The following is a 27,239-nucleotide window of genomic DNA, read 5'->3' as shown; positions in this document are numbered from 1 at the left end:
AATGAATTTCTTTTTCTCACCCTCCCCTCTTTTGGATTCTTTTGATGCTGTGATTCTTTCCTGGTAGAGAAAATTTCATGCTAGTATAAGTGTTGTTTTGAGATCTTATTTGTGAGATCCTACATTGGTTAGAGGAAAAACAAAACATTGTTTATAAGGATGTGGAAAACAGACCGCGTTTTATTAAAACTTTTAGAAGAACTCTGAAAAGAAAAATTCAAACAAAATAATATTTGTTAATAGTGGGTTTTACAGTTATATTATTTACTACACATAGAAATAAGTTTAGAAAAAGTTTAACCAAATTGGCATAATGGAGGGAGAAGCACATGCATAAAGATGTCTCCTATGGACGGCAAGAATTAGATAGAAATAGATTTGAGCTCCAACAAAATGGTCCCAGGCATGATGAATGGTTTTCATTTCCATAAAGCTCATGGCATGTTGAAATTCTCCCAAAGGTCCCCCTCAACTACCATATTCTCCATCACAACTGCCCTGCTGAAATAATAGTTGAAAAGAATGATGGAAAAGAAAAATTGGATATCATCAGCAGATTCTTGGGCCTTCGTCCTTAAGTGAGGGCTCCATAAATCTCAAGAGATGCTTTATAGTGTACTTTGGTCGAAGAGAGGATTGTTGAGAGGAAGTTTCATATTGGCTAATTAAGGAGTTGCTCATGAGTTTATGAAGAATACATCTTTATTGATTTGAGACATTTTGGGAAAACCAAAAGCAAAACTATGAGAACTTATGCTCAAAATAGACTATATATTCGTGATTCTAAGTTTCCTCCACTAACAAATTGAACTCTCGTTTTACTAAATTTGGATGGAAATTCCCATGTTTCAGTTCCCGGGCCAAAACTCATAGATTTGACATACAATTCCGGTGTTGCACAATGAATATTAGGAAAGAAGAAATACATCTACATTTTGAAATATATCTTTCCAGGATGGCTGTACTTTACACTTCACCTTGAAGCAACAAAGAAGGGAGTTCAAGAACCAAGTAGAACCTCAATTCTTGTCTTTTTGATCTATTGAATTCATCTAAGCCGATGGTTCAATGTCCTTGAGCAGTCCAACTATCTGCTGCATGCTCGGCCGTTTTGATGGAAGGTCGGCTGTGCATAGATATGCAATCTTAAGGGCCTCCTCCATTTGATCATTTGGTCCTGTAGCTCGAATTTTCGGATCAATAGTTCTTGATCCTTGATTCTTCCTCACAAGTCCTCTTACCCAACTCACCAACTCAGTTTCTTTTCCCTCTGGATAGTCATCACCTATTGGCTTTTTACCAGTAACTAGTTCAAACAGGACAACACCAAAGCAGTATACATCAGTTTTGGGTGTTACAGAGTCATTCTCGGGCTGTAAGAACTCTGGTGGCGTGTAACCAGGCGAACCACGGGAAATCTCTTCACTTAGACCATTGCCAAAAACCTTTGCCAGTCCAAAATCTGACAATCTGGGTTCCAAGTTATAATCCAGGTAAACACTACTGGCTTTAACATCTCTATGAATGATCGGAGGTGAGCACCCGTGGTGAAGAAATGCGAGTGCTCGAGCAGTACCTAGCGCGATTTTGTGGCGAAATCTCCATGTTGTTAACATACCTTCTGAACCAACATTTTCTATTCCACTGTTGTCAATTTCCTCCCAGGTATCTGTGCTCCAGTCCTCCGTTGTTTGAACACCTAGTGGCAAGTCATGCAGCAAATTCTGCAATGTCCCATTCTCCATATAATCATAGATAGCAATTCTTTGATCCCCAGCCAAGCAATATCCAGTTAATGGCACAAGATTGGGGTGTTTAATTCGACCAAGATACTCGAGTTCTCTTGCAGCTTCCCGCTCTGTCAATGTAGAACCATGGACCAAAACTTTCACAGCCACATGAATTCCCCCAGGTAGAAAGCCTCTATAGACAGGGCCAAACTTTCCTTCTGCCAATAGGGTGCCCCGGTCGAAATTCGAAGTCGCAGATAATAGGTCTGAAAAGGTTATATTCAACAGTGGCTTCTCAAAAATCACTACTGAAACCGCTGTGGCCTGCTTAACATCAGCCACCCATGTGGTTGCATCAGTCTGGAAAGAGAAGGGCCCTGAAATATTATGCTCTTCTTTGTAAGAGGCTTGCTTTACCACCCACGTCCTGCTTTTCCTTCTGCATCCGAATGCTATAAATATCACTGCTAGAAGTAAGCAGGTCATGGAGAAGGTAACAGCCAGAGCCAACTTCAAGACCTCATGTTTACTGGGTTTTCTAATGAAAAGACTCGGATTTGCAGCAATGGGGCAGCTGTTTGCAGCCCCAAGGAAGGCTGCTTGGAGGGTATTGAATGAAATTTTGGAATCACAAAAGGTTAAGTTATTGTAGGAGAAGTTGAATCTCTCCATCCATGGCAATTTTTCCAAGAGCGACAAGGGGATTTCTCCACTCAAATTGTTCATAGAAACATCAAGAATTTGGAGTGTTTTAAAGCTCAAAGATGGAATTCTCCCTGTAAGATGATTCAGGGAGATGTCAAGAGTATTCAAATGGCTCAATTGTGAGATTTCAAGAGGAATGTGATTGATGAGACCAGATTTGGATAGATTAAGGTATTCTAAACTTGAAAGCAATTGAACATGTGGAAACTCCTGGCTGCTAAAATTATTATAAGCAAGATTAAGGAACTTGAGATTTTGTGCCCGCTCCAAAATCTTGAAAATTTCTCCACTAATCTGATTCTCAGACAAGTCTAGATACAACAAATGAGACCAGTTATAACTAGAATTGAGCTGTACCTGAGAAATATGACCCTGAAATTGATTTCTGCTTACATCCAACACCTTCAACTGTTCTTTGAACAAGCCCATAACTGAACCCTGAAACAAGTTTCCAGATAAGTTGAGAGCTGCCATGGCTGTTAGCCCAGAAAAATCTGAATCATGGCCATGAATCCCATTTCCTGCAAGGTTCAAGCTTTCCAGCTTGGGAAATGCAGCCCCAAACCCATCTGGAAGCGAGCCATTTAGCCGATTACACGAAAGGTCCATTAAAACCAGAGATTGACAATTAAGGATCCCTGATGGGATCCTTTCTTCAAACCTGTTATGGTCTAATTTCAGGACTCGTAGACTAAGTAACGAGCTCATAGATTCAGGAATTTTCCCAGAGAAACTGTTCATGGAAATGTCAACACTTTCAAGCTGTCCGAAATTGCAAATACTGTCTCCAAGAGGGCCAGAAATCAGATTAGATGAGAGATTGAGCCTCTTGAGTAAGCTTAAGCTCCAAAAATCTGTAGGAAATCCGGTGATTTTGTTGTTGCTAAGGTCCAAACTCTGAAGTTTGCTGAGTTTTCCGACAGTGTTGTCGGGAATAGCGCCGGAGAGGCCTACACCAGAAGCCATGAACTCAATAACATTTCCTTCTTTGTCACAGAAAACCCCTTTCCATGTACAAACGGGAGCTGAAAAATTGTAGAAATGAGAAGAACTCAAGCCCACCTTCTTTAAAAACTCAGAGATATAAAACCCATCTGTATTAGGTTGCTGAGATGCCAAAGGTTTGAAGAACAGGGCAAGAACTAAAATGGAACCGAACAAACGAAAACCCATCTCAGGAAATTGAAACACAGGACCAACCCAGAATCTAAAATCTCACCCCTTTTAGATTTTCCAAAGCACCATTACTTATTCACTGAGAATCTCTCGTAAAGGGTCCTAGGTCCATCTCCGGCACCTTTCCTGGATTCTGCAACTCCATCAAGTTCCAAGACTAAAAACCCTCTAAAAGCCATAGTCCATTTCCCAAACCTTCATAATGACCAACAAAAGAAAGGACTCCAAAAAGGCCAACTTATAGATGTTGAAGAAGAAGAGGTTGGGATTCATAAATGATGAGGTGAGTTTTAAATGAAAAGGGAGTGTTAGGTTGGGGAATTTATCGGAACTTGCTGGTGGGAATTCAATGATTCTTTCAGTACTGAACGAGTGCTTCTGATCATCATACGAAGCAACCAACTATTCCAAATAAAAATCTGGGTTTGAACCGTGTCGAAGAGGGAGTCTTATATTAGATTAATTTAGAGAATGATTATAAGTTTATAAGTAAGGAATATCTTATCGTCATTAATATGAAACCTTTTGGAGAAGTTTAAAACAAATTCTCGAGAACTTATGTTTGAAGTAAATAATATCACACAATTGTAGAGATTTGTGATTTCTAACAAATAGATTGTCAAAATCATCATCTCCGAGGATCCAACTGCTACACCCAAAACAACATATTAAACTCAGTGATTGAAAAACATATAGTTTTAAAAAGAAAAGCTTCAAACTTTTTGAGTGTGAAAAGAAGAGATCCAAGTAGAGGGTTCCCACTTGGAGGCAAGGGCTTAACTTTTTGAAGGGGAAGTTTGTGCTTAAAGCTATCTTATTTTCATCATGCACATGAAAAGGAAGGACAGGCTTGGCATTCAAGTATTCTGAGGAATCATCACCTTCTTCCCATGTTTAGCTTTCTACAGAATTCACTTGTCTTGCCCAAACTCCATACGTGGCTAATACGTTGTTAATAGATATTGTCCGCTTTGATCTATTATGTATTTGTTAGTCTTATAATTTTAAAATGCGTCTGAGAGAGAGAGATTTTCATGTGTTTGTAAATAATGTTTTCGTTTTTATCTCCAACTGATAATACCTTTTAAGATTTTTTGTTAAAATGGTACCATGTTTGGGTCTTCTAGTCTGATATAATAATACAGTGATCGGTCAATCCGTGATTCCATTACTTTTTCTTTTTTCTCCTTTTAATTTTTTATTTTTTTAGAGATAAGACTAAATGACAAGGAGAGAAAGGTCAATGCAAAGCTAGGAAGTAAGAACATGGGTAGTGGAAGTTGTGTAAATTTGACCCAAAAAAAAAAAAACAACAAAAGTCAAACCTCCAAAGACCACCTCATTTTTCACAAGTAATTTAGATTGTTTTTCCCACCACCCCACCCATTTCTTTTTAGATGTTGATATATTTTTTTAAAAAAAAAATATTAAACACTCTAATATATAATTTATAAAATAATATTATTGTTCCAAAAACCAGTATAAAATAATTATATTTTGTATTTAGGGTGCCATTAGTACAGGGAAATAAATTAATTTATTAAAACAAAAATTAATTAAGCTAATTAAAGAAGTACGAACAGTAATTACCAAGTGTTTGTGGAGTATTGAATGATTAAATTAATGATGTGTATTAATTGAGGGGTAAGGAGTAAAAATAAATCAACAGACATAATGACTTTTAATAATTACCAAACATTTCTCAGTTTTTAAGTAAATCTACCTTTCTAATTATCTTAATCCCATAATAACATTTTCCCTATAATGCTCCTCCCACTTTATACTCTAATTTCCTTTTTCTATAATCTATTTTCCCCCTTTTTCCATTATTCTCATTATTTTATTTTATTTTTTTTAAAGATTTATATGTAGTGTGAGGAAGAAATTAATTATATATAAAATACAAAAGGAAATAACATTTTATTTTTAGAATATTCCCATTCAAATATATTTTATTAATTGAGTTATACTTTAATACATTGTTTATTAAATAATTATTTTTTTTTTTAACGTCTATAGGCTACTTTAAAAAAATATAAATTTTATTGATGGATCTTGTTTGAATTTTATGCGTCCATCAATATTATTCGAGTATCAAGTACGTTGGTAAACTAAATATATCAATTTTTTATTGATAAATTTTAATGTTTTTTTTTATTAGAAATACTTACTTAATAATTAATTTGATAATTTTAAAAGATTATTAACCCAATTAATTGTTAGTTTATTTATTTTAGTTTTAGGCTTATCACAAATATAATAATATAAATAAATATATGCTTCTTTCATTATTTTCATTGTTGGGCTCCGTAATTATGGGCCTGTCACGACCTTACCCACTTCTATATGGGCCGAAGATTCTCTGTCCAAAGCCCAAAGTTTTGTTTTCGAAAGGCCCATTATCCTCCCGCTATAGATTCACGGGATAAGATGATAAAAGTGTACAATATAATAATATATAGGGAATAAAATAGTGAGAGCCATTTTCGTCATGTGGGCCCATAAGGCCATAACTAATATAATTGAAAATAGACCCAAATAAATGAAATGAGGGCAATTCTGGAAAAAATCTGAGTCGCACTGTCAAATTTACAAACCTAACAAACAAATTATTTTAAATTTTAAAATTTGTTTTTGGAATTTAGGTGTTAATTAAAATAATTTTTTTTTTATAATAAAAATGAAAACCAAATGATACTAATATTGTGTAAACTTTAATTTATATATGAAAAAATAATTTAAAATTATTAGATGGGCCCTTAATAGCTTTTGAATTAAATTTGTGATAAATATAATAATAAGGTGATAAGAAGCTTAGAATTACAAGTCAATCCATTACTTTCTCTTAGGTGGTAATGCCACAACTTGCCTTCATATTTAAAGATGATAAAAAGGCTATATATATATATATATATATATATATATATATATATATATATATATATATATATATATATATATTTTTTTTTTTTTTTTTTTGTTATATGGCAAGTGGAGAAATTATTTATTACTCAATTGATGGGCCTCTTAAGTGGCGGGAATGTATACAAATTAAATTGAAAAAATCTTTTAAATTAATTTAAATTTGACTGGATTGACCGAGTAACTGAACTAAAGTTCACAATTCAACTTAATATTATCCACGATATATGTTACATTAATAACTAAAATATTTTAAATCCTTTTTGAATTAGGTTAGATAGCTCGTATTAGTAGTATTATCGAATCATACGAACACTTTTAAATGAAGATAATTTTGGAGGTGATAAAATTAGCATCGAGTCGAGAATTGAATTTCTTGTATGGGTGTATTGAGGTTGAATTTGATGCATGGGAAGCACTGATATTTTATTATAAAATATGATATCTATATAAAATTGAGTAAAATATATATATATTAAAAAAATAAAAAAGCTCTATGTCATCACTTCCAAATCGGGAACCCTTCCGTCTCGAGATCGATGCTTTTCGTCAACAGAACAAAACAATATTTTCGTCAACAGAACAGAACGATATCTTAATGGTTCACATAAATAACTATTTATATAAAATTATAAAGTTAGATTAAGTTAATGTCTATCAAATTAGATACAAAAACGATTAACACATCATAATCATAATCATAATCATCATCTTAAGATTATAGGAGGCAAATTTTGGTGAAAGAAATTAATATCTTAATTCTGTAGACTATTGTTCAATTATTAATTAAAATGTAGAAGTGAAATTATCTGTAGGGTAGTTGGTATAAACTGTTAGATGAACACGACTCTCGACGATGGTATGATATTGTCCACTTTGAACATAAACTCTAATGGTTTTGCTTTGGACTTGTTCAAAAGGCCTCATGCTAATAGAGATAGTATTCCTTACTTATAAACCCATGATCTTCCACTAAATTAACCAATAATGTAAGACTCACTCCCAAAATCCTCGAACAATTATCACGTAATTATTTTTAAATTAAATAAGTAAAGAAAAATAGAAAAATGATCAGATAAATAACCACTTAAATGTAATACAAATTCACTAATGTGCATTTAATGAATTTTTTATACGTATGAAAATTGGGTGGGGTTGAAGTATAATTAAACAATTTATCGGGTCTTCCTCGTAAATAACTGCAAATGGAGGGGGGTGAAATAAAATATGGCCATAAGACACGGTTCCTTTGGTGTGTGCGAGCTGATTTTATTAATTGCGACAAATTACTGAATTGAGTCAATTCTTGTGTGCGGGCGGGCCCACGGTGTAATTGGGGAAGTTCCTCATGATCAGATTAATCAGACGGTTGAAAATTAAAGATACATCAAATTACAAGCGGAGCCCACGAAGCCAATGATTTTCTTTTCTCTTTTCAATTTCGGCTATGTCCTAACTGTGGACAGAAGGAGAGACCTGACCCAATGACGCTGAGAATGAGCGAGTCAACTTTTTGAAGTCCAACCGCTGGAAACTCTTTAATTCCTCTGCACCAAATCCAATAAATTTTAAAACCCATCTTTTATTTCCGCCATTGTTGATTACCCAGGTCTTGATTTTTCTAGAAAACGCAAAAAAAGGTATCTACGGACGATCAATTTCGTCCGTTCTTCGCTTTGTTTGTCTGTAAACTTGCCATTTGATTGTGTTTCTTCTTCTGTTAGTATACTTTTGAAGCTTCTTGATCCTGTTGATTCTGTGTTTTGGTTCGATTTCTTCTAATTTTAGGTCTTTTCCGTCATTGATTTCCGCAGGGGAGATTGTTCCTCTGTTTTGACTCTTCAGAAATTCGTCGAGAAATTTGATTTATCTTGAACGGAAAGGTCAATCCGTTTCCGATTGCTAAAACCCGATCTGGGTTTTCCCATTTCCAGGGAATTTAATCATGGGAATGCAGAAAGATAGGGTGAGATTCAATGTTGGCGGCAGAATGTTCGAAACAACCGCCACAACTCTCGCGAATGCCGGCCGGAATTCCTTGTTTGGGGCACTTTTTGATGATAATTGGGATTTACGATCTGCTAATTCTGGTGAATTCTTCATTGATCGGAACCCTAATTGCTTCGCCGTGCTTCTTGATCTCTTACGCACTGGAGAGCTTTACGTTCCGACGAATATGCCGGAGAAACTCCTCTATCGGGAGGCTCTCTTCTACGGCCTGCAGGATCATTTCCGCTCCGCTAAATGGGGCCAATTCGACGGCAATAGATTGAAGCTTTCGCATTCTACAACCGGCCAAGCTCCAGGAGATGGTACTGCCATCCGAGCTGGTCCGGACGGTGGTTGCTGCATTGCTCATGGATGTATGGTTCATGTCTATGATTGGATGCTCGACGAACACCCTCCGATCAATCTCGATTATCAGCGAGTCAACGACGTGGGGTGGATCGATGCCGAGAATATCATGATTAGTGTGTGTGAGAGATTAGGCCGTGGCGACGGCGGAATGGGTCTATTCAGCAAGTCAACTGGTGAGCTCCGGCATAAGTTTCAAGTCAGTCATGAAAATCAGGTAAAGAGCTGCACAGCCGGAGCTTTGAGTTTCAGTTCAGATTATAAAATCTTCTCTAGTTGTAAAGGTAGAAGCAATGAGTATGGGATTGGCGTTTGGGACCAAATGACTGGAAAACAGACAGATTTTTTCTATGAACCAGCAGGTTGGTCGCTCGGAGATGCTGACAAGCTCCAATGGCTGAATGGAACCAATTGCTTATTGGTTGCAACCCTTTTTCCTAGGAAGGATAATTGTTACATAAGCCTGTTGGATTTCAGGGAGAAGAAAATGGTGTGGTCTTGGTCGGATATCGGAGCTCCGTTGACTGTTGATGAGAAACGAGTAAGAGACGCCATAGCCATGGAGGAGAGCAATTCAATCTGTGTAGTGAATGAGTATGAAGATTTGGGGTTTTTGGATTTGAGAAGCAGCAGTGGAGGGAGCATACGGTGGAGCTCAAGAAGTAGGCTAATGAAGGGGAAGATGCCAGAAGAGCCATGTTACCCCAAGTTAGCAGTACATGAGGGGCAGCTATTTTCATCTATGAATGATTCAATATCAGTGTTGTGTGGACCTGACTGGGTTTTGACGTCCAGGCTCCGGCGAAGCGTCGGTGGTTCGATCTGCGACTTCTCCATTGGCGGGGATCGCCTTTTTGCACTTCATAGCGAGGAGAATGTCTTCGACATTTGGGAGACACCACCTGCGCCTGTAATGTCATCGTTTAGCTAATGCTTGCCTTCTTCCCGATAGAAAATAAGGTTCTCTTTTTGGTTATTGGATTTGTAAGATAGAGTAGTTGAAGAGAATAACGATGTATATAGCAAGACGTCTTGGTTCGGAGAAACTGGAGATGTTGGCTAAGAAAATCGAACGAAACAAAGTAAGACATTTAGAATTTAGAGGAAGATTTAGAGCAGACAGTTTGTATGGGTTTCATCACTACAATAGTAATAGATAATCTCAATATTTCTTCCATATGTGGATTTTGGCTCTCCATCTTCCCTTTGAATTACATCGTTAGTTTCTTCCCGATATTTCACATCGGTTGGAGAGGGAATGAAACATTGTTTATAAAGATGTGGAAACTTCTTCCTAATAGACGCGTTTTAAAAACTTTGAGGGATAACCTAAAGAAGACAACATTTACTAGCGGTGGGCTTGGTTTGTTACAAATGGTATTAGAGCCAAACACTGAGCGGTTGCCAGCAAGGACACTCGGCCTTCAAGGGGGGTGGATTATGAGATCCCACATGAGTTTGAGAGAGGAACGAAACATTCCTTATAACGGTGTGGAAACCTCTCCCTATCAAACGCGTTTTAAAACCGTGAGACTGACAGAGATACATAAAAACCGTGAGACTAACAGAGATACATAATAGGCCAAAGCGGACAATATCTGCTAACGGTAGGCTTTGACTATTACAAATGGTATAAGAGCCAGACACTGAGCGGTGTGCCAGTGAGGGTGGAGGCTGGATTGTGAGATCCTACGTGAGTTTGAGAGGGGAATGAAACATTTTTTATAAGGGTGTAACTGTGAGGCTGACGTTCAGACCAAACTTCAAATCTTTTTGTCAAAATGTCTTAGTAAACAACATTCATAAGAGAGAGTACAAGTATTGACAGTTCATTTAACAAAAAACCAAGCTCTCACTGAGATATGAGCCAACCATAGATCTGGTGGTGACAAAGATTCCATGTATGCAGCAGATGACAAGCAGAAAGATGCTTGTTGTCATATGAACAGTTGCAACTGCTGACTTATAGATCCAAAGCCACACCCCATTGGCTTAAAGTTATCAAAAGTAACATCTCTCTGTTTCAGAAATCACATGGTCTCTCACCTATGCTTCACCAAATCCAAATCATTACTTTCTAAGTACCAATAAATGGTTACTGCACAACAAAAAATAATGGCAATAATTGTGTATTGATCTTTCTCAGCAGGTGTATTTGAAAAGGATTATGTTTCCACCTTTTCATAAAGTGGCAACAGTCACAAATAGGTTAAAAGGAATAAGAAAGATAAATCAAGCAAAATCAGGCATAACTTTCCTGAGGAATGTAATGGGATAAGAATCGTCTGGATTGAGTCGATCAAAAGCGACGTAGTTTTCCTCTTTACTGTAGACATGGCATATCGTCATGATCGTCTTCATTAATTGCCAATTCCATGAAGCCTCATTCAGATACTGTCGAACGCGTTGCAGGGAAAACAAAGATCGAACGAAAAGGAACTAGATTGTTAGTGTCATGGGGAGAAATCAATGCTATAGATAAGCCAGACTAGATTTTGCGAGAACTGAATTCCAGACATGCAGTGAGTCTATATCATTACCTTTCCCCAGTTTTCTTGAAGAGACTTGTGGGCTGCATGTAAGTTGTAACTTGGTATTCTTGGAGAAATATGGTGGGGAATGTGCACATTGATGTGGTGGCAGAGAATTTCGATCCTGTAGAGGGGCGAAGATAAAATTAGGAGCTAAGTCAAGACTAGAGGAATCTCCCAAACTGTAACGGCTCAAGTCCACCGCTGGTAGATATTGTCCTCTTTGGATTTTTCCTTCTGGACTTTCCCTAAAAAACGCATATGCTAGGGAGAGGTTTCCACACCCTTCTAAAAAATGCTTCGTGGGATCTCACAATCCACCCCCCTTCAAGGCCCAGCGTTCTCGCTGGCACTCGCACCCTTCTTCAATCGATATGGGACCCCCCAATCAACCCCCTTCAAGGCCCAGCGTCCTTGCCAGCACACCGCCTCGTGTTCACCCTCCTTCGGGGCTCAACCTCTTCGTTGGCACATTGCCCGGTGTTTGGTTCTGATACCATTTGTAACCGTCCAAGCCTACCACTAGCAGATATTGTCCTTTTTGGACTTTTCCTTCATGGTTTTCCCTCAACGTTTAAAACATGTCTGGTAGGGAGAGTTTTCCACACTTTTATAAAGAATGCTTCGTTCTCTTCCTCAACCGATGTGGGATCTCGCACAACTCACACAAACAATTCTTGACCTTTTTTAACACAACTTTTTACTAAAAAATACTAAAAATACGTCTAAACAGTGTCACAATCTGCAATACGATTATGCCCCAAGTAAGTCATCGAGGACAATGACTAAGTTAAGTGGGGGAGAATATCACAACCATACTATGAAGAGAGTAGGTTGTAACCCGGGATGCCACTTTGTTTGCCATGACGTGAGGGTCACAACCTACTCTCTTCATAGTATAGTTGTGACAAACAGCACCTTATCACCAAAATGAATGATTCAATACCACTTCGGATAAGCACAGTGCACTGTTCCATTGAGCTGAGCTTGAGCTGCGTTCCACTCTTCTGAAGATTTAAACGGTATATGGGGAGCTGTGTGATGGACCATAGTGAAAGTGCTCATCTAAGCAAAAAACCAAAGGTATTTCTTAGATACACAATTATAAGTAGGTAGCAGTAGCTAAATTGATCACATAGGAAACTTTCATAACAAGAGGCAAGCAAATGATGTTACCCAAAAGTGGTAGCCAAGCCATGGCATTAACCAGAACTTAACCCATCCAATAACCCCAGCCTTGTAGATGATCAATGGCCATCCAATAAACATAAATGCAAAAACGCAAGCTAGGCTTATCTTCACTCTTTTCACTTCATTTGGTCTGAACTTTTTCACATCGAAGTGCCACATCAACCTGTAATGCACAACAGCAGCTTGTTGCATATTAATGAATGAAAGAGATCTTCTTATAAAGTCAAGTTATTCTTTCAAAGGAACCATCCAAGGTAACTTACCAATGAGCTATAGACATCCATGGACGAAGCGGACCATATCCATATACGATTGCTTTACGCAGAAGAGGATCTGAATCAAATTCCTCTTTCCACACAGGATGCCAAGCTGTATCTTCTTTCAGCCTACATATGTGGATAAGAATAGCAATGGAGCTTTAGCTAAAAAAGGATGAAAGGCAGGAATCTTTAGGAGTAATTAACCAGCGAAACTGAAATATTGATTCCTATTTAGTCATATTGTTTAGTGAGACCCCATATTGGTTCGAAAGTGGAACGAAACATTCCTTGTAAGGGTGTAGAAATCTCTCTTTGTTTTAAAACTGTGAGGCTGACAACGATACGTAACAGGCCAAAACGGACAATATCTGCTAACGGTGGGCTTGGGTTGTTACATTTAGTTTTTCAAGCTTATTTAACACAACGATATTTGACTCGAGGCAAAATGCAAAACATATGGAGAAATTCTATTAACTCGATCCTAACGCACATGAGTTGCTGCATGCTTAACAGTGTCAAGATAATAACATGTCATGTGTACAAACCTAGCACTATTCATGTTGTTCTGCTCGATATTACTGATCGAGGCTTTTGCATTGGTTAATGGAATGTTATCCTACTTTAGTAAGACATTTATTTATACTATAGAATGGAACAATATTGAACTATACTTATGCAGGAAGATAGAGCTAAAACAAGGATTTTGAAGAGAGATAGAGAAGGAGAGGAGAGATTAATACTACATGTTTGTCTTTGCATGATGTTGATCATGCTTAAACCGCCAAGGCTCATAAGGGTATATTAGAGGCATAAAAGCCAAAGTACCCACAATGTCTTCCACTAACTTGTTCCTTGAAAATGACTTATGGGCACAATCATGACCTATAACAAAGAACTTGAAGGGGAAAGTAACTTCAGTGGCCTGAGTTGCAAGTCCGACAAGGATGAAAGAAAGAAGCAACCAGAAAGAATATTTGAATAAGACTAACCCCTGTTATTGCAGTTCCAGTCCATGCCCAAGCCAAAGGTAGTAGATACCATGGAGCTTTTGCAATCATGATGAGGCCTAATGCGTAGGAAGCAACAGATACTAAGATAGATTTCCATGCTTTCACGTCATTGATCTCAAAAACCTTTAAAAAAAGAAAAGAATAAGGTAAAATACATGAACATTACCTAACTAGCTAGGCTATGTAAGAACGGAAAATGGTTAGGAACTATGACTCTCCATAATGATATGATATTGTCCACTTTGAACATAAGCTCTCGTGGCTTTACTTTTGGTTTCCCCAAAAGGCCTCGTACCAGTGGAGATGTATTCCTTACTTATAAACCCATGATCATCCCCTTAATTAGCCAACGTGGGGCCTCTCTCCCAACAATCCTCCCCTCGAACAAAATATACCATAGAGTCTCCCCTGAGGCCTATGGAGCTCTCAAACAGCCTCCCCTTAATCGAGGCTCAACTCCTTTCTCTGGAGCCCTCGAACAAAATACACTATAGAGCCTCCCCTGAGGCCTATGGAGCTCTTGAACAGTCTCCCCTTAATTGAGCCTCGACTCCTTTCTCTGGAGCCCTCGAACAAAATACACCCTTTGTTCGACACTTGAGTCACTTTTGACTATACCTTCAAGGCTCACAACTTCTTTGTTCGACATTAGGATTCTATTGACATGGCAAAGTTAAGAGCATGACTCTAATACAATGTTAGGAACCCCGAACCAGTTTCCTCAAAAGACCTCATACCAATGAAGATGTATTCCTTACTTATAAACCCATGATCATCCCCCTAATTCCCTCCCAACAATCCTCAACGTAAACATGATTTTATCTGACAGATGTAAAACACTATTATGTTGCAGCAATTGAAATACCTCTTTTGGAAGGGATTCAATAATATCTTTTAACCTAACATTTTCAGGAAGAGGTTCTCCAATTTTCTCGAATCCATAGCTTTCTGATAATCTTTTTCTATGTTCAGCACTATCTGCTGAAGAAGGCAGTGGTGCAACTGGAATAGCAACAGCCCGTATAATTGCAGCCCTCTTCACAGGAAGCACATAGTTTTGTCGCTTGATTTTCTTCTGAAACATTACTTCCCTCTTCATACCTGTTAGACGATTGAATCTATCAATAATCGAACGGCTCAAAATCCAAAAGGCAGATGCTGAAACATACCAGGAGAATAATGGGAAGCAATTTTCTGAGTTCGAGCTGAATTCTGACGGGGCCCCTGATAATCAAACCAAAACAATAAGAAAGCAAGAACATAAGTACCATAACCAGGAAAGATTACAAAAACGCCATGGCGGGAAACATACAGTAAAAAGAAACACAGAATCCGCAAGTCTACAAGCCATTATAACTGATGAAATTCCAGATAAGAAAGCCCTCTTAGCTTGCTTGAGCTCTTGAATGAGAGACAATGGACGGTGGAAGAGGGGAAAATTCTTAATGGGTATCAATCTCCTCAAGTATGCAACAAATCCTTCCCCTACCGTTCTTTAAGTGATAGGCTTACCATAAAAGGGGTGACCCTCTTCGAGAATCCGCCACTAGTGTGGAAAGCGGCGCTGATATTACTCGATTTCCGTCCCGCAAGAAGTCTACTGTTTGCTTCCATTGTTCATCGACACCCCTGAGGAAAACACGGCATTGCGTACACCTGTTGGTCTCTACCATTCAAATTTGGCATCTATTTATTTCTTCAGTCGTCAAACCTAACCGTCGTGATTAATAAATTTTTAATTAATATAATTATAGTGGAAAAATTATTGATTATTATGTCGCTCAATTATCCGTTATTTTAAGAACTAAAAATAATAGAGATTTATACATTATAAATATATTGATTAATTTAAAAATTAAATTTACTTCCACCAAAGGAAAAACCGGGAAAAAAAAAAAAAACTTAATTGGTTGTAAGTATTAAATTGATATATGGATGTAAACATTAAATTTGTACCCAAAATAAATTATTAATTTAATATAAATTCATTGGATATATATAAAACTCAACCATTTATAAATAAAAAAGAGATAGAATTTAACGAAATATTTTAAAAATAATTAATGTATCAAATATAAATATAAATTTGTTATTTAATAGAATTCTAAAATTTAAATTTGATAGTATTTGGTAATTATGGGATAAAATATTTAAAAATGTAGAGACCAATTTTAGAATTTCAAAAATTTAAAGATCAAATAGACGACAAAAATATATATATATATATATATATTTATAATTTAATCATATATTTAATAAAAAAAACCATCTGTTTAACCAAGTTCAAAAAATTTAATTAATCTAACTCAAACCAAGATTATTAAATTATTTAAGTTGGGTTAGATTTAAATAAATAAAAATTTTATGTGTTGAGTTGGTTCATGATTTCCAGTAGCAAACGAATCCATTATTAATATTTAGAAAATATATTTTTACTCCCGACACAATAATATATACATGTATTTATTTTATTTAATTTTATAATTTGCTATTATGTTTATTCGAAATTCTCCAAAGACTTTTAAAAATATTTTTAAACCAATATAAAGTAAGTTTTTTAAAAAGATATATTTTTAATTAAATATTAAAAATAAATAAATAAATATTTTACCAACTAACAATTTAAATAAACAATCCAACCACTCACTCGAGCAAATCAAGCTTAAAAAATTTATATAGAAATACAAATATATATTTTATATTTATATTTATCTCATTTGTGAGTTCTTGGGTGATTGCTTTTGATAGCAATAATTGAAAATGAAAAAAATTGGAGTAATATATATATATTTGTTTATTTATTTCTGGTGAGAATATTAATTAATGAATTCTTTACCTTCACTTGTAATTATCGATGCGGCCAAAGCGAAGCAGAACAAACACCTAACATCTATGGAAATTTGTTCATACGATGGTAAAAATAAATAAATGCGAAGAAATACAGATGGCAGCTAATTATGGTGTCCACGTCATCCATCTCGGAGGTATCAGCCATGGCAGAAGTACGGAAAACTGAAACTACTAACAAACACAGGAAAACGAAGCCGTCTGCCGGGAAAACCACTGCATATCGACGCAACACACGAAGGGGAAAGGAGATTACCAGCTGAAACGTCCGAGCTTCAACACAAAGGAACTGACAATAAACGGAGTCAATCGTTGGCAGTTTTCGTTTTATACGAATGAATTTCGGGCTGGAATTGGGAGGATTAGTTGGCAGGTGATATGGCGTTGCTGCGCAAATTGTTCTTCCGGAAGCCGCCCGATGGCCTTCTCGAGATCTGTGAAAGAGTTTACGGTACTGTCTTTCTGTCTTCTTTTTGGTTCGATTGATTAGGATTAGGCCCCCTTTTCTTATGGCCTGAAGAATGTATAAATTCTCATTCTCGATTGTTTTGATGTGAGAAGATGGGTTTTATGGTGCATCAGCTTGTCTTTTGCTTATTTTAGTGGTGAAATTTCTGATACGAGAAGGGAACTTTAGTACAAATGGGGAATGGAATCGAAAGAGAATGTTGTTTGCAGATTCCGTATCTCACAGTCTTCATTTCTCGCGCAATGAAGTTGAATAAGCTAGATTGAAGGACTTGAACCTATCACTACCGCTCTGGATGAGCGATTGATTAATTTGGAACCATTTCTAGGTTGGTTCTGTACAAGTCTGAAACGTTGCCTGATTTTGGTTCAGAATCTCTTGTTTATTTAATATGATGTAACCTTCAAACTTGAATATAAGAACGCACGGATCATATCTCTATCTGTATGCAGACGAGTTGGGAAAGATACTGTTTAACTTTATATTTGTCCAGAGAACTTGAAATTGAACTTCTGAACGATATTAGATTCAAATTTGAGACATGTTGCTATTTACTGGCTGACATGTACCTGTATTTTGTATTGCAGTTTTTGATTGCTGTTTTACCACAGATTCGTGGAAGGAGAAGAATTATGAAGCTTACTTATGTGGAATAGTTGCTCAACTCAGAGAGCATTTAGCAGATGCATCGTTCTTGGTATTCAATTTTAGGAGATTAGAGATGCAAAGTCAGATGGGCGATATCTTATCGAAGTATGATATGACCATAATGGACTACCCTCAGCAGTACGAGGGTTGCCCAGTTCTGACAATGGAAGTGCTTCACCATTTTCTAAGATCATGTGAGAGTTGGCTTTCCCTTGGACAAAATAACGTTTTGCTAATGCACTGTGAGCGTGGTGGTTGGCCAGTTTTAGCTTTCATGCTTTCGGCTCTCTTGATTTTTAGGAAACAATATAGTGGGGAGCAAAGAACATTGGACATGGTTTACAGGCAGGCACCGCGTGAGCTTTTACATGTTTTGTCTCCTATGAATCCAGTTCCTTCCCAATTAAGATATCTTCAATACATTGCAAGGAGGAATGTAGCCTTAGAATGGCCACCTATGGACAGAGCTCTCACTTTGGATTGTATCATTTTGAGATTTATTCCAAATGTTGATGGAGAGGGTGGTTGCCGTCCAATATTTCGAATATATGGACAAGATCCTCTGCTCGTCAGTGATCGAGCTCCTAAAGTTCTGTATTCAACTCCAAAAAGAAGTAAAAATGTCCGTTCTTACAAACAGGTGATGTGATCCCTTAATCTGTATTTGTTAGAATCACAAGTTGATTGAAAACAAACTTCATATTATTATTTCCCGAAGCATTAATTTTTCAAGTGATAAAGGGTTTGGATTCTTAATACATTGTTTTCTTCTTCCAATATGAACATAGCTAAGCGGTTAGAGTATATCTACTTTCTCTACGAGTTCGTACACTTGAATCCCCTATACACTTTGTAATATTCTTAAGAACAGCGTAAATTATTTTCTTCTCATAACATCATAGCTGGCCAAGTTGGAAATTCTGCAGCTTAGAATGGACATCCCATATTCTTGTAAATTTTTTAACCAAACTCTGTGCTTCTTAACTACTTTGTGCTGATCCTAATGTTCTCTCACTGCTGCCTATTTTAGGTTCAAATAAACTTTCAACATGATAACAAACAAAAAGTTGAAGTGCGATGATCATAAGCACCATTTTTTTTTTTTTAATTTAAATTTCTACTAGTTTTAAATAGGAGATTAACTTTGGGTTGCTCCATGGTTCAGTGGTAAATGAGCTATCTAGGCAATCAAGTTAGACCAGGAAGTTTTGAATTTATGATTTAATCTGCAAGAGAAATTCATTTCCTGTACTTTTCCTATGCTTTTGCCCTCTTGGCCTAGTCAAAAGTAAAGCCAACAGATTTGAAGTTAAGTTAAACACTTTTGTGTAAATACACTTAAAATCCCCGATGTTACCAGATGGTCAACCTTTTGTACCCTGTTGCAGGTAGAATCAGAACTGGTTAAGATTGATATTAATTGCCATATTCAAGGAGATGTTGTTCTTGAGTGCATCAGTTTGCTTGACGACATGGAATCTGAAGAGATGATGTTCAGAGCAATGTTTAATACTGCTTTTATTCGCTCTAATATCTTAATTGTCAACCGTGAAGAGATCGACACTTTATGGAACGCTAAAGATAAATTTCCAAAAGAGTTTCGAGCAGAGGTATGCTTGTTTTTCCTGGCATGATTATCTAGTACTGCCTCTCTTGCTTATTTTCTTTGGTCATCAATTGAATGTAGATTCTTTTCTCTGAGATGGATGCTGGAACTTCTACTGTTCCAAATGATATACTTTGCATTGAGGAGGATGGTCTCCCCATTGAAGCATTTGCTAAAGTACAAGAGATCTTTAGTCATGTGGATTGGTTAGATCCCAAAGCAGATGTTGCCCTTAATATGCTTCATCAGATGAATGCCTTAAACATAGCCCAAGAAAAGACAGACAATAATTCTCTTTGGAGTACACAATTTAGTTCTTTACTTCAGTGTACAAGTCCCAGAAAACTTCCGCAGAAGTTCACATTGGAGAACACACTCTTCCTAGAGAAGGAAGAGTCTGTTCCAACATCTAAGTTTTCTCCGGATGCTGCTAAAACTGAACAGAACAATGAACCTGATTCAGTATTCCAACAGGTGCCTCGATCTTCAGAGTCTTTCCCACTTAACTATGACATTTTGCAAGATTCGCGGAATTCAGAGAGAAGCAATAGGACCTCACACAGTGCTTCGGTTGGAAGCCACTCATTTCTTGATTCTGAAGGAGAAACAGAGGTTTCTCATCTGAAAACTGCATCTTCATCTTTTCCGAATGCAGCATTGGCTGTTTCTCTTGCACCTGAATCTCTTCGCACTAAAAGTTTCCTTACAGGGACAACCATGCCACCACCTCCTCCTCTCCCCCAACTTTCCATGGATATTTCTGTTGCTAATTCTGTACCTTATCCTTCCCCTCCTCCAACTGCATCAGCACTTCCGTCTAATAACTTATCAACTCTAGGACCAGATAAATCTTCTCTCACCGAGGAAAGAAAAATCTATTCGAAGGATCAAAGTCAGTTATCAACCATTGGCCCTCCCCTGTCTGTAACCTCAGCAACTGCACCCTTAGTGCCTCAACCACCACCACCACCTCCGCCTCCACCTCTTCCTATGACGTCTAAACAGGATGAAAGTACTTCAACATCTCCATTTGTTCCTCCTCCACCACCACCACCTCTTCTTATGACATCTATGCAGGTTGGAAGTACTTCAACATCTTCTTCTGTTCCACCTCCGCCCCCACCTCTTCCGTTTAGACAGGTTGAATATACTTCAACATCTCCATCTGTTCCCCCTCCTCCACCACCGCCAACTTCCACCACAGGCTCCTCTTCAGCTGTTCCTTCTGCTCCCCCTCCTCCTACCCTTTCTGGGAGAGGGACTTCAAAATCTGGTGAACTATGTTCTGATTCTCTTCTCGAAAATGGTTTGTCTAGGTGTCCTCCGCCACCAAATAGTTATCCATTAGGTATAAAGGGACGGAGTTTGTCACGCACGATAAATTCAAGATCACATATAACCAAGAAACTTAAGCCATTGCATTGGTTAAAGTTATCTAAAGCAGTGCAAGGAAGCTTATGGGCTGAAACTCAAAAAACTGGTGAAGTTTCCAGGTATGCCAACCCTTAATACTAGAGAAGTTTTGAAACAAGTCAAACAATGCTTCTGAACCAATCAAATTAATATTTTGTTGTAGGGCACCAGAGATTGACATGTCAGAGCTTGAAAGTCTTTTCTCAGCGGCAGTTCCTGCTCCTGATCTGCTCAAGAAGTCAGGTGGGCCTGGTTCAGTTGGGAATAAACCTGAGAAAGTACAACTGGTAATTAAAATCATCTAGCAGTTGATGCTGGGCATCATATACTTTAGAACTATCATCATTCTTGTGACGTCATTTCCTGTAGGTTATGAATTATTACGATAAAAACTATTACAACAGAGGGATGCATCTGGTGAATGACTGACAACGGATCATTTTAAGGACATTATGAAGTTATATAACAAACCAAACCATGTATACTGACAACATTTAGAGAACATTAAAAAAATTATGCAAAAGAAAACCTTTTTCCCAACATCATAGTCATGACTTCTGTTATTTTGAAACGTAGGCTTCGGACTTCAGTGTAGTCGGCCATCAGTGTAAGCAGTTGAAATGATTGCACTCAATCCTAGAATAGCAGCAATCATTTCTCTTCATTTATTCTAACTTTTAATTTTCTTAAAATTTATGTATTAAATGAAAGATTTTGAGAAAATTTCTGTTATTAAACTACTCGAATTCGAAGTATATACAGACTACTCCAAGTGAAAAATGTTTACAGACTAACAACCTAACACATAACCTGCTAACCAGCTTAATAACTTCCCAACTAAAATAACGAGTGAATAATTTCTAACAGTATACACTTTTCTGAAGCGGGTGCTGTTATAAATGAAAGATTTGTGGTTTTATTGAAGGCTAGTGTTCTTTATAGAGACATAAAAGGCCACCAGTGTTCTTCAATAATTAGATAACCACAATAATTGCAAATTTCATTAATATTATCCTTTCTGATATGGCTCCTTAAAAAGCATTCTTCAAAGTAATACAATTTTTTAAAAGAACGCTCATCACCTTTTAGATTGGGTGTAGTTGAAATAATTTACTACATGGTCAAATTAAGCACTGTGATGAGTGGCTATTCGATTACATGCATGCATCGCTTTTGAGACATCAGACTAAATTTAGTTAATATTTTATTTTGGAAAATAGAATTTAATTAATGAACTTAGAAAGATCGAAGAGACTTCTTGTGAGATTTGATATTTCTTTCCTTTAAGCTTCTTCTATATTATTGTAGATTTTATATCAAAAGAACAGATCATATGAATGAATACTGGTGTAACCAGTCATTTATGCAATTTAACCACTTATAATTCCAAATTCCCTCTGCTGTTGTCTGATTAACTATTTCCAATTTTTTGCCAATAGATTTTTATTTGAAATAGTCATTTTGGTAGCTTTTCCTACCAGTATCTTGTTGCTGACATTGTTTAAAAGCGCAAGTATTAGCTTGATTATTATTGCTTTCTGCTTCTCCTTCTAGTTATAATTAATATCAACTTTTTTGGGATTCCTTGATGTTCTGTTTGATTACCTGCTACTGTTACAGATTGATCATAGGCGAGCTTACAATTGTGAAATCATGCTTTCAAAGGTCAAGGTTCCTTTGCAAGATTTAATGGTAAGATGGTTTATATTTAACATGCTTATAAGATCTATATTTATATATCTTTCAATTAAGTAAAATATGCTTCAATTATCTAATCATCATTGCTACTTGATGTAGTGCTAAATGAATGATTGACGATGAAACCATGGAAGAATTGTCGCTCCATTGTTGTTTAGCAATGTTCTTGCTGCTCAACTTTAATAGATTTTACGATCTTTCTTCTATTGTTGGCTAGTGTATAGTTAGCATGAAACAAAATGAAAACTTTTTTAGGGTAATAAGAACCCTGGGTATAGAGTCAAGATGTTTGCCAATTATCATGATAGCAATTTTAATTCTATGCATTATGTTGTTTTTTTGTTAGTTTGAATTGTAGTATACCTCTTCTCCTGATGTTTGATGTTTGTAGTGGAAGATGACCTTTTTTTTTTTTTTTTGCTATTCTTCAATCAATGATAATTTGCTTTTTAAAAGAATTCGGCTAATTAGTATCGTTGATATTTGTGTGTAATGCACACTCAATTTTGTTTGGTAATTTATTCTTACTAATTAACCTTAAATAGTGTGCCTTCTTGGGTATTGGTGGCAGAGTTCTGTGCTTGACCTTGAAGATGCAGCGCTGGATATCGATCAGGTTGAGAATCTTATTAAGTTTTGTCCGACAAAGGAGGAAATGGATTTACTCAAGGTTGGTAAATTATAAAAAATGATAATCCTTGAAAGGTCTTGCATTCTCTCTCGGTGAAGGCACTATAGGCCTTGTTAATGCTAATAATTTAAGTACTTCTAAGTTTGGGATAAACTCAAGGGGTAAAGCGAACGATGGATAATTAATGCAGGCATGCTCATGTGCAGGGCTACACCGGAGAAAAGGAGAAGCTTGGAAAATGTGAACAGGTTCTTAAGGAAACTTTTTGGCATGGATGACATGTACATTGCATGTTTATATAACTGGTGCATGAAGAATGTAAAATCGTCTTTTAACCACATTTATCGTAATTTTATTACTGCTCAGAAGAGAAGCACGAAATAATACTGAATTGTCTTGAGGCAATTTCTTATTCTTCAATGGCAGTATGTGGATTATTGACATGGTGATCTACAACCTTTTGGTGAAAAATGTTTTCCACTGCAAATTACTTGGAATTTTTTCTGTTCAACTTAGATAAATTAATTCGCGACTTTGTTTCTTTGTTGATTAGTGAGATTTTTTTTCCTTTTTTTTTCTTTGTACGTTGTTAGCCTTAAATGCAAGAAACGTTCTGCTTCCATTTTTCTAATTCCTAATGGAATTTGACAGCAATCAGCTGAGAACTTTCCTTAGTTCTTTGAAAATAGCATATTGAGTTGAATTGGACCTTTTGTCTTTCGTTGTTTTGTTGTTAACCTTGTTTTCCCCCTCATATCATTGAAGTAAATATATTGAGTTAAATTTTTCATGTAGCGATGCTTGAAAACTTGTATTGCGTTTCCATATTTCTAATCTCATCCACTATCTGTCATTTTTGTTCAAACTGCACTGCTGATCAAATTTGGAAAATTACATTCTCCTTCTTCCTTTTTTCCTCATTTCTCTTTTTTTAATTAAAAAAAATTGGTTTTATGAGTTTAGAACGGACGAATGATATAATATTTTTTCTCACAGTTCTTCTTAGAGTTGATGCAAGTACCTCGTGTTGAATGTAAACTTCGAGTTTTCTCATTCAAGATGCAGTTCAGCTGTCAGGTCAATAGCCTTACCTGCCACATCCACACACGCACGAATATGTAGATAATCTTTAACCATCCCTGTTGTTGGTCATGCAGGTCACTGACCTCAAAAAAAGCTTGAACTTTGTTAACTCTGCTGCAGAAGAGGTAATTTCTGCCCATGGTTCTATGATATGGATTTGGGATCTCGTTTCTCTTTTCTGATATCTTTATTTCAGATAAAAAGTTCAGTGAAGTTGAAGAGAGTCATGCAAACAATACTATCTCTAGGAAATGCTTTAAACCAGGGAACAGCGAGGGGTTAGTTGATGTTGCATCTATATTTTCTCTGAATTCAGTCTATTACAGCCATTTGTTTACCATCATGAAGACAGTACATGAATTTATCTGAACATTTTAAACTTCTTGTTTTAGAATCATTAAAAATTTGAAAACTGACTTCCAGAGGTCTTTTAATTTGAACTCCCTTTCTTCTTTTGTTTGCTATAAACCATTTCCACAATAATATCTTTAATTTGTACTTGCATTAAATTGAGTTTTCTCCCTTCTCCCCTTTCTCTGTGTAGAAAGATTATCACCCATGCTAACTGAAATATTTCTTTTATAATCGTCTCATTGACTTCATCTACTCATTGTTGTTGTTCCTTTTCAGGCTCTGCTATAGGATTTAGGCTGGATAGCCTTCTTAAACTGACAGAAACTCGTGCACGAAACAACAAGATGACTCTAATGCATTATCTTTGCAAGGTGCAACTTGTACTGTCTATTGCTTAATGAGCATGATCTACATTTTGTCGTTTTACAACTTTACGTTGACTATCAGCTGTCAGGGCATAATATACAATACGTATCGCTTTTTAAACACATTTCCTTTAGTCTATGTGAAAGTTTCCATGACCAAGGACATAAAAACTTGACGCCTTCTGTAAAGCAATCAAGAATGGACGATAACGACACCTAAAATCAGGAAAGGAGTGGCATGAGATTAATTGAGAGACTGTTATGGGATTTGAAAATTACGGTGATGCTTGAGTTTTTCAATTTTATCTCGGGTAGTAAAAATTTAGAGCTAGTTGTAAAGACAATAATATAATTGAAGTGGTTCCATGATGATCTCAAGCTGAATTTCTTTGTTCTTACTTTAGGACCCGTTGATGGTTATTGGAGAGAATTAAGCCTCTTGTGTGCTTTATAACCTCTTGAAAATCTCCTTAACTATAGTAGTTCATTTCAGGCATATTTTCTTTATCTTCGTTTCTGAGTTTATTATTTATTGACAAGTGTAGATACTTGCTGACAAACTGCCAGAAGTTTTGGATTTTTCTAATGATCTTGCAAGCTTGGAGCCTGCATCAAAGGTTTTATCTCTTTTAGTTGGTTTTGGTCCTTTTTTTTCTTCTTAGTGCATGTGTGTGTGTGTTTTTTGGCTGTGAGGGGGTTGCCTCCCTGACTGAGACAGGTTCGATTTCCGTCCAGGTACAATTGAAGATTTTGGCAGAGGAGATGCAAGCAATTAGCAAAGGGTTGGAGAAAATTGTTCAAGAATTGTCTACATCTGAAAATGATGGCCCTATATCCAATAATTTCCGAAAGGTATTAAAGCTCACTGATTTAAGTTACCCATCTAATTTACTTAGAATTATGTTCCTTGAGCTAGGAACTTCTGCTATCACTTGAAAATAATTCTTTTCATTTCTTAGATAAGTTTTATCAGTGCTCTGTTGACTTCATTACCTCCCCTCTCCCCCGGTTGTTCAGGTTTTAAAGGAGTTCCTTCGTTTTGCTGAAGCTGAAGTCAGAACTTTGGCTTCGCTATACTCTAGCGTGGTAGGTGCTGCTTCTTGGTGCATCTCTTCAAATTTTGATCCTCTACTTGGGTTCGATTATTGCTTATCTGGAACTTGATACTTTGCAGGGTAGAAATGTAGATTCTTTGATTCTTTATTTTGGAGAAGATCCAGCTCGCTGCCCCTTTGAGCAAGGTATTTGTTCATTATGAGCAGAAACAATGTATGAGATGTTAGCCGTAGATGACTCCTTTTTAGTGTCGTTGTTGGTCTAACCCCTCTCCCCCCACTGCAGTTATGTCAACCTTATGCAACTTTGTGAGTATGTTTAACCGAGCCCACGAGGAAAACTGCAAGCAGATAGAGCTTGAATTGAAGAAAGCAACTGAAAAGGAAAAATCAAAGACGGGGCACTTGCACAAAAAGACGAGGACGAAGAAGTTATCACGCTCCCAGGTTGAGATTGGCAATGTCAAGTAAGTTAGCATGTCAAGTTCCTTCAAGTAAGCCCTCCAGATCTACAGACATCCAACACAAGCAATTAGTTCTAGTGGGAAGTGTACCACTCCTTCATGAGGTAACATTCTTAACCCGGTTTCATGGCGCTTTCGTCGTCTATCGACATCTCAAATTCATAGCTTTGTTTCTCTCCATATATTCAACAGCCTTTTGAGCTTTAACATTGCTAGATGGTATCGTTATTTGCACTGCAGCAACCCGGGCCGATCAAGCTTCATCCTGTTGCTCAATGCACTGAGCAGGCTGGCTGCTTGTATCAAAACTGAACAAATTCTTGTGTGTACATAATCATCCGGGGATACAAGAAAGTCACCTTTCAAGGTTGCTTTATAATTTGAAGATCCCCTGACATTCTTTTGTTTTGGAACAAAAATTCATCCAGATGTGTATTTAGCTATACCATTATTTAAAGAAAATTTTGAGTTGTGTTATGCCTATTTACACCTCAGTTTTTGCTCAAAATTTTCTCCTACCTGATCATTCATTTTATTTCTATATTATGATCAACACTTTCTCTAGGGATAAGAATGTCTTTTCCTACAATGTTTCTACATTCATAAGAGATTGTATTTTACCTTATTTCTCCTCGTCTCCATCCTTGTTAAATCATTAACCGATTTCCCCGAAAAATATATTTATTGTAAAGAAAGGCTTAGAATCGCATAAATACATTATGAATT

General features: G+C 36.7%; 4 protein-coding genes across 8 annotated transcripts; 2 read left to right on the top strand and 2 right to left on the bottom strand.

Annotated features, from left to right (window-relative positions):
- Window positions 1-816: 816 nt before the first annotated feature.
- Window positions 817-4,029, bottom strand: LOC111485756 (probable LRR receptor-like serine/threonine-protein kinase At2g24230). The gene has a single exon (XM_023132780.1). The coding sequence runs from the start codon at window positions 3,606-3,608 to the stop codon at window positions 1,053-1,055; it is 2,556 nt and encodes an 851-aa protein (XP_022988548.1). The 5' UTR covers window positions 3,609-4,029; the 3' UTR covers window positions 817-1,052.
- Window positions 4,030-7,972: 3,943 nt separating this feature from the next.
- Window positions 7,973-10,086, top strand: LOC111485777 (BTB/POZ domain-containing protein At2g24240-like). The gene is made up of 2 exons (XM_023132809.1): window positions 7,973-8,173; window positions 8,348-10,086. Exon 2 carries the CDS (start codon window positions 8,479-8,481, stop codon window positions 9,817-9,819), a length of 1,341 nt encoding a protein of 446 aa, XP_022988577.1. The 5' UTR covers window positions 7,973-8,173; window positions 8,348-8,478; the 3' UTR covers window positions 9,820-10,086.
- A 915-nt stretch (window positions 10,087-11,001) lies between these two features.
- Window positions 11,002-15,558, bottom strand: LOC111485774 (omega-6 fatty acid desaturase, chloroplastic-like). 3 transcript variants are annotated; one of them, XM_023132807.1, is made up of 11 exons: window positions 15,393-15,532; window positions 15,193-15,281; window positions 15,050-15,104; window positions 14,746-14,981; window positions 13,860-14,003; window positions 13,614-13,765; window positions 12,874-12,996; window positions 12,596-12,773; window positions 12,366-12,484; window positions 11,429-11,543; window positions 11,002-11,282 (listed from the first exon to the last, which is right to left on the bottom strand). In XM_023132807.1, the coding sequence occupies exons 2-11, from the start codon at window positions 15,229-15,231 to the stop codon at window positions 11,121-11,123; spliced, it is 1,323 nt and encodes a 440-aa protein (XP_022988575.1). In that variant the 5' UTR covers window positions 15,232-15,281; window positions 15,393-15,532; the 3' UTR covers window positions 11,002-11,120. The 3 variants fall into 3 exon arrangements, with proteins under 3 accessions (XP_022988575.1, XP_022988573.1, XP_022988574.1); XM_023132805.1 differs by lacking the exon at window positions 15,193-15,281 and having other exon boundaries at window positions 15,393-15,558; XM_023132806.1 differs by having other exon boundaries at window positions 15,193-15,526.
- A 1,206-nt stretch (window positions 15,559-16,764) lies between these two features.
- On the top strand, window positions 16,765-27,021 carry LOC111485750 (formin-like protein 13). 3 transcript variants are annotated; one of them, XM_023132773.1, is made up of 18 exons: window positions 16,765-17,178; window positions 17,784-18,484; window positions 19,233-19,454; window positions 19,532-20,943; window positions 21,027-21,150; window positions 22,484-22,555; window positions 23,133-23,231; window positions 23,399-23,440; window positions 24,189-24,269; window positions 24,350-24,400; window positions 24,472-24,553; window positions 24,906-25,000; window positions 25,540-25,611; window positions 25,730-25,846; window positions 26,012-26,080; window positions 26,169-26,235; window positions 26,336-26,617; window positions 26,730-27,021. In XM_023132773.1, the coding sequence occupies exons 1-17, from the start codon at window positions 17,106-17,108 to the stop codon at window positions 26,518-26,520; spliced, it is 3,564 nt and encodes a 1,187-aa protein (XP_022988541.1). In that variant the 5' UTR covers window positions 16,765-17,105; the 3' UTR covers window positions 26,521-26,617; window positions 26,730-27,021. The 3 variants fall into 3 exon arrangements, with proteins under 3 accessions (XP_022988541.1, XP_022988540.1, XP_022988539.1); XM_023132772.1 differs by having other exon boundaries at window positions 26,706-27,021; XM_023132771.1 differs by having other exon boundaries at window positions 16,766-17,178; window positions 26,754-27,021.
- The last annotated feature ends 218 nt before the right edge of the window (window positions 27,022-27,239 follow it).

The sequence above is a fragment of the Cucurbita maxima genome, unplaced genomic scaffold (genome assembly GCF_002738345.1).
Source record: "Cucurbita maxima cultivar Rimu unplaced genomic scaffold, Cmax_1.0 Cma_Scf00010, whole genome shotgun sequence".
NCBI classification, from domain to species: domain Eukaryota; kingdom Viridiplantae; phylum Streptophyta; class Magnoliopsida; order Cucurbitales; family Cucurbitaceae; genus Cucurbita; species Cucurbita maxima.
This window is presented reverse-complemented; position numbering and strand designations above follow the sequence as displayed.

Excerpts from the sequence above, each read along its gene's own strand:
- LOC111485756 (XM_023132780.1), bottom strand. The coding sequence starts at position 3,608 with ATGGGTTTTCGTTTGTTCGGTTCCATTTTAGTTCTTGCCCTGTTCTTC.
- LOC111485777 (XM_023132809.1), top strand. The coding sequence starts at position 8,479 with ATGGGAATGCAGAAAGATAGGGTGAGATTCAATGTTGGCGGCAGAATG.
- LOC111485774 (XM_023132805.1), bottom strand. The coding sequence starts at position 15,494 with ATGGAAGCAAACAGTAGACTTCTTGCGGGACGGAAATCGAGTAATATC. Across the intron at positions 13,766-13,859 it reads CTGGAACTGCAATAACAGGG|TTCTTTGTTATAGGTCATGA; the intron begins GTTAGTCTTATT and ends TTCCCCTTCAAG. Across the intron at positions 12,774-12,873 it reads TGGATGTCTATAGCTCATTG|GTTGATGTGGCACTTCGATG; the intron begins GTAAGTTACCTT and ends TGTGCATTACAG.
- LOC111485750 (XM_023132773.1), top strand. The coding sequence starts at position 17,106 with ATGGCGTTGCTGCGCAAATTGTTCTTCCGGAAGCCGCCCGATGGCCTT. Across the intron at positions 20,944-21,026 it reads AAAACTGGTGAAGTTTCCAG|GGCACCAGAGATTGACATGT; the intron begins GTATGCCAACCC and ends ATTTTGTTGTAG. Across the intron at positions 25,847-26,011 it reads TATCCAATAATTTCCGAAAG|GTTTTAAAGGAGTTCCTTCG; the intron begins GTATTAAAGCTC and ends CCGGTTGTTCAG.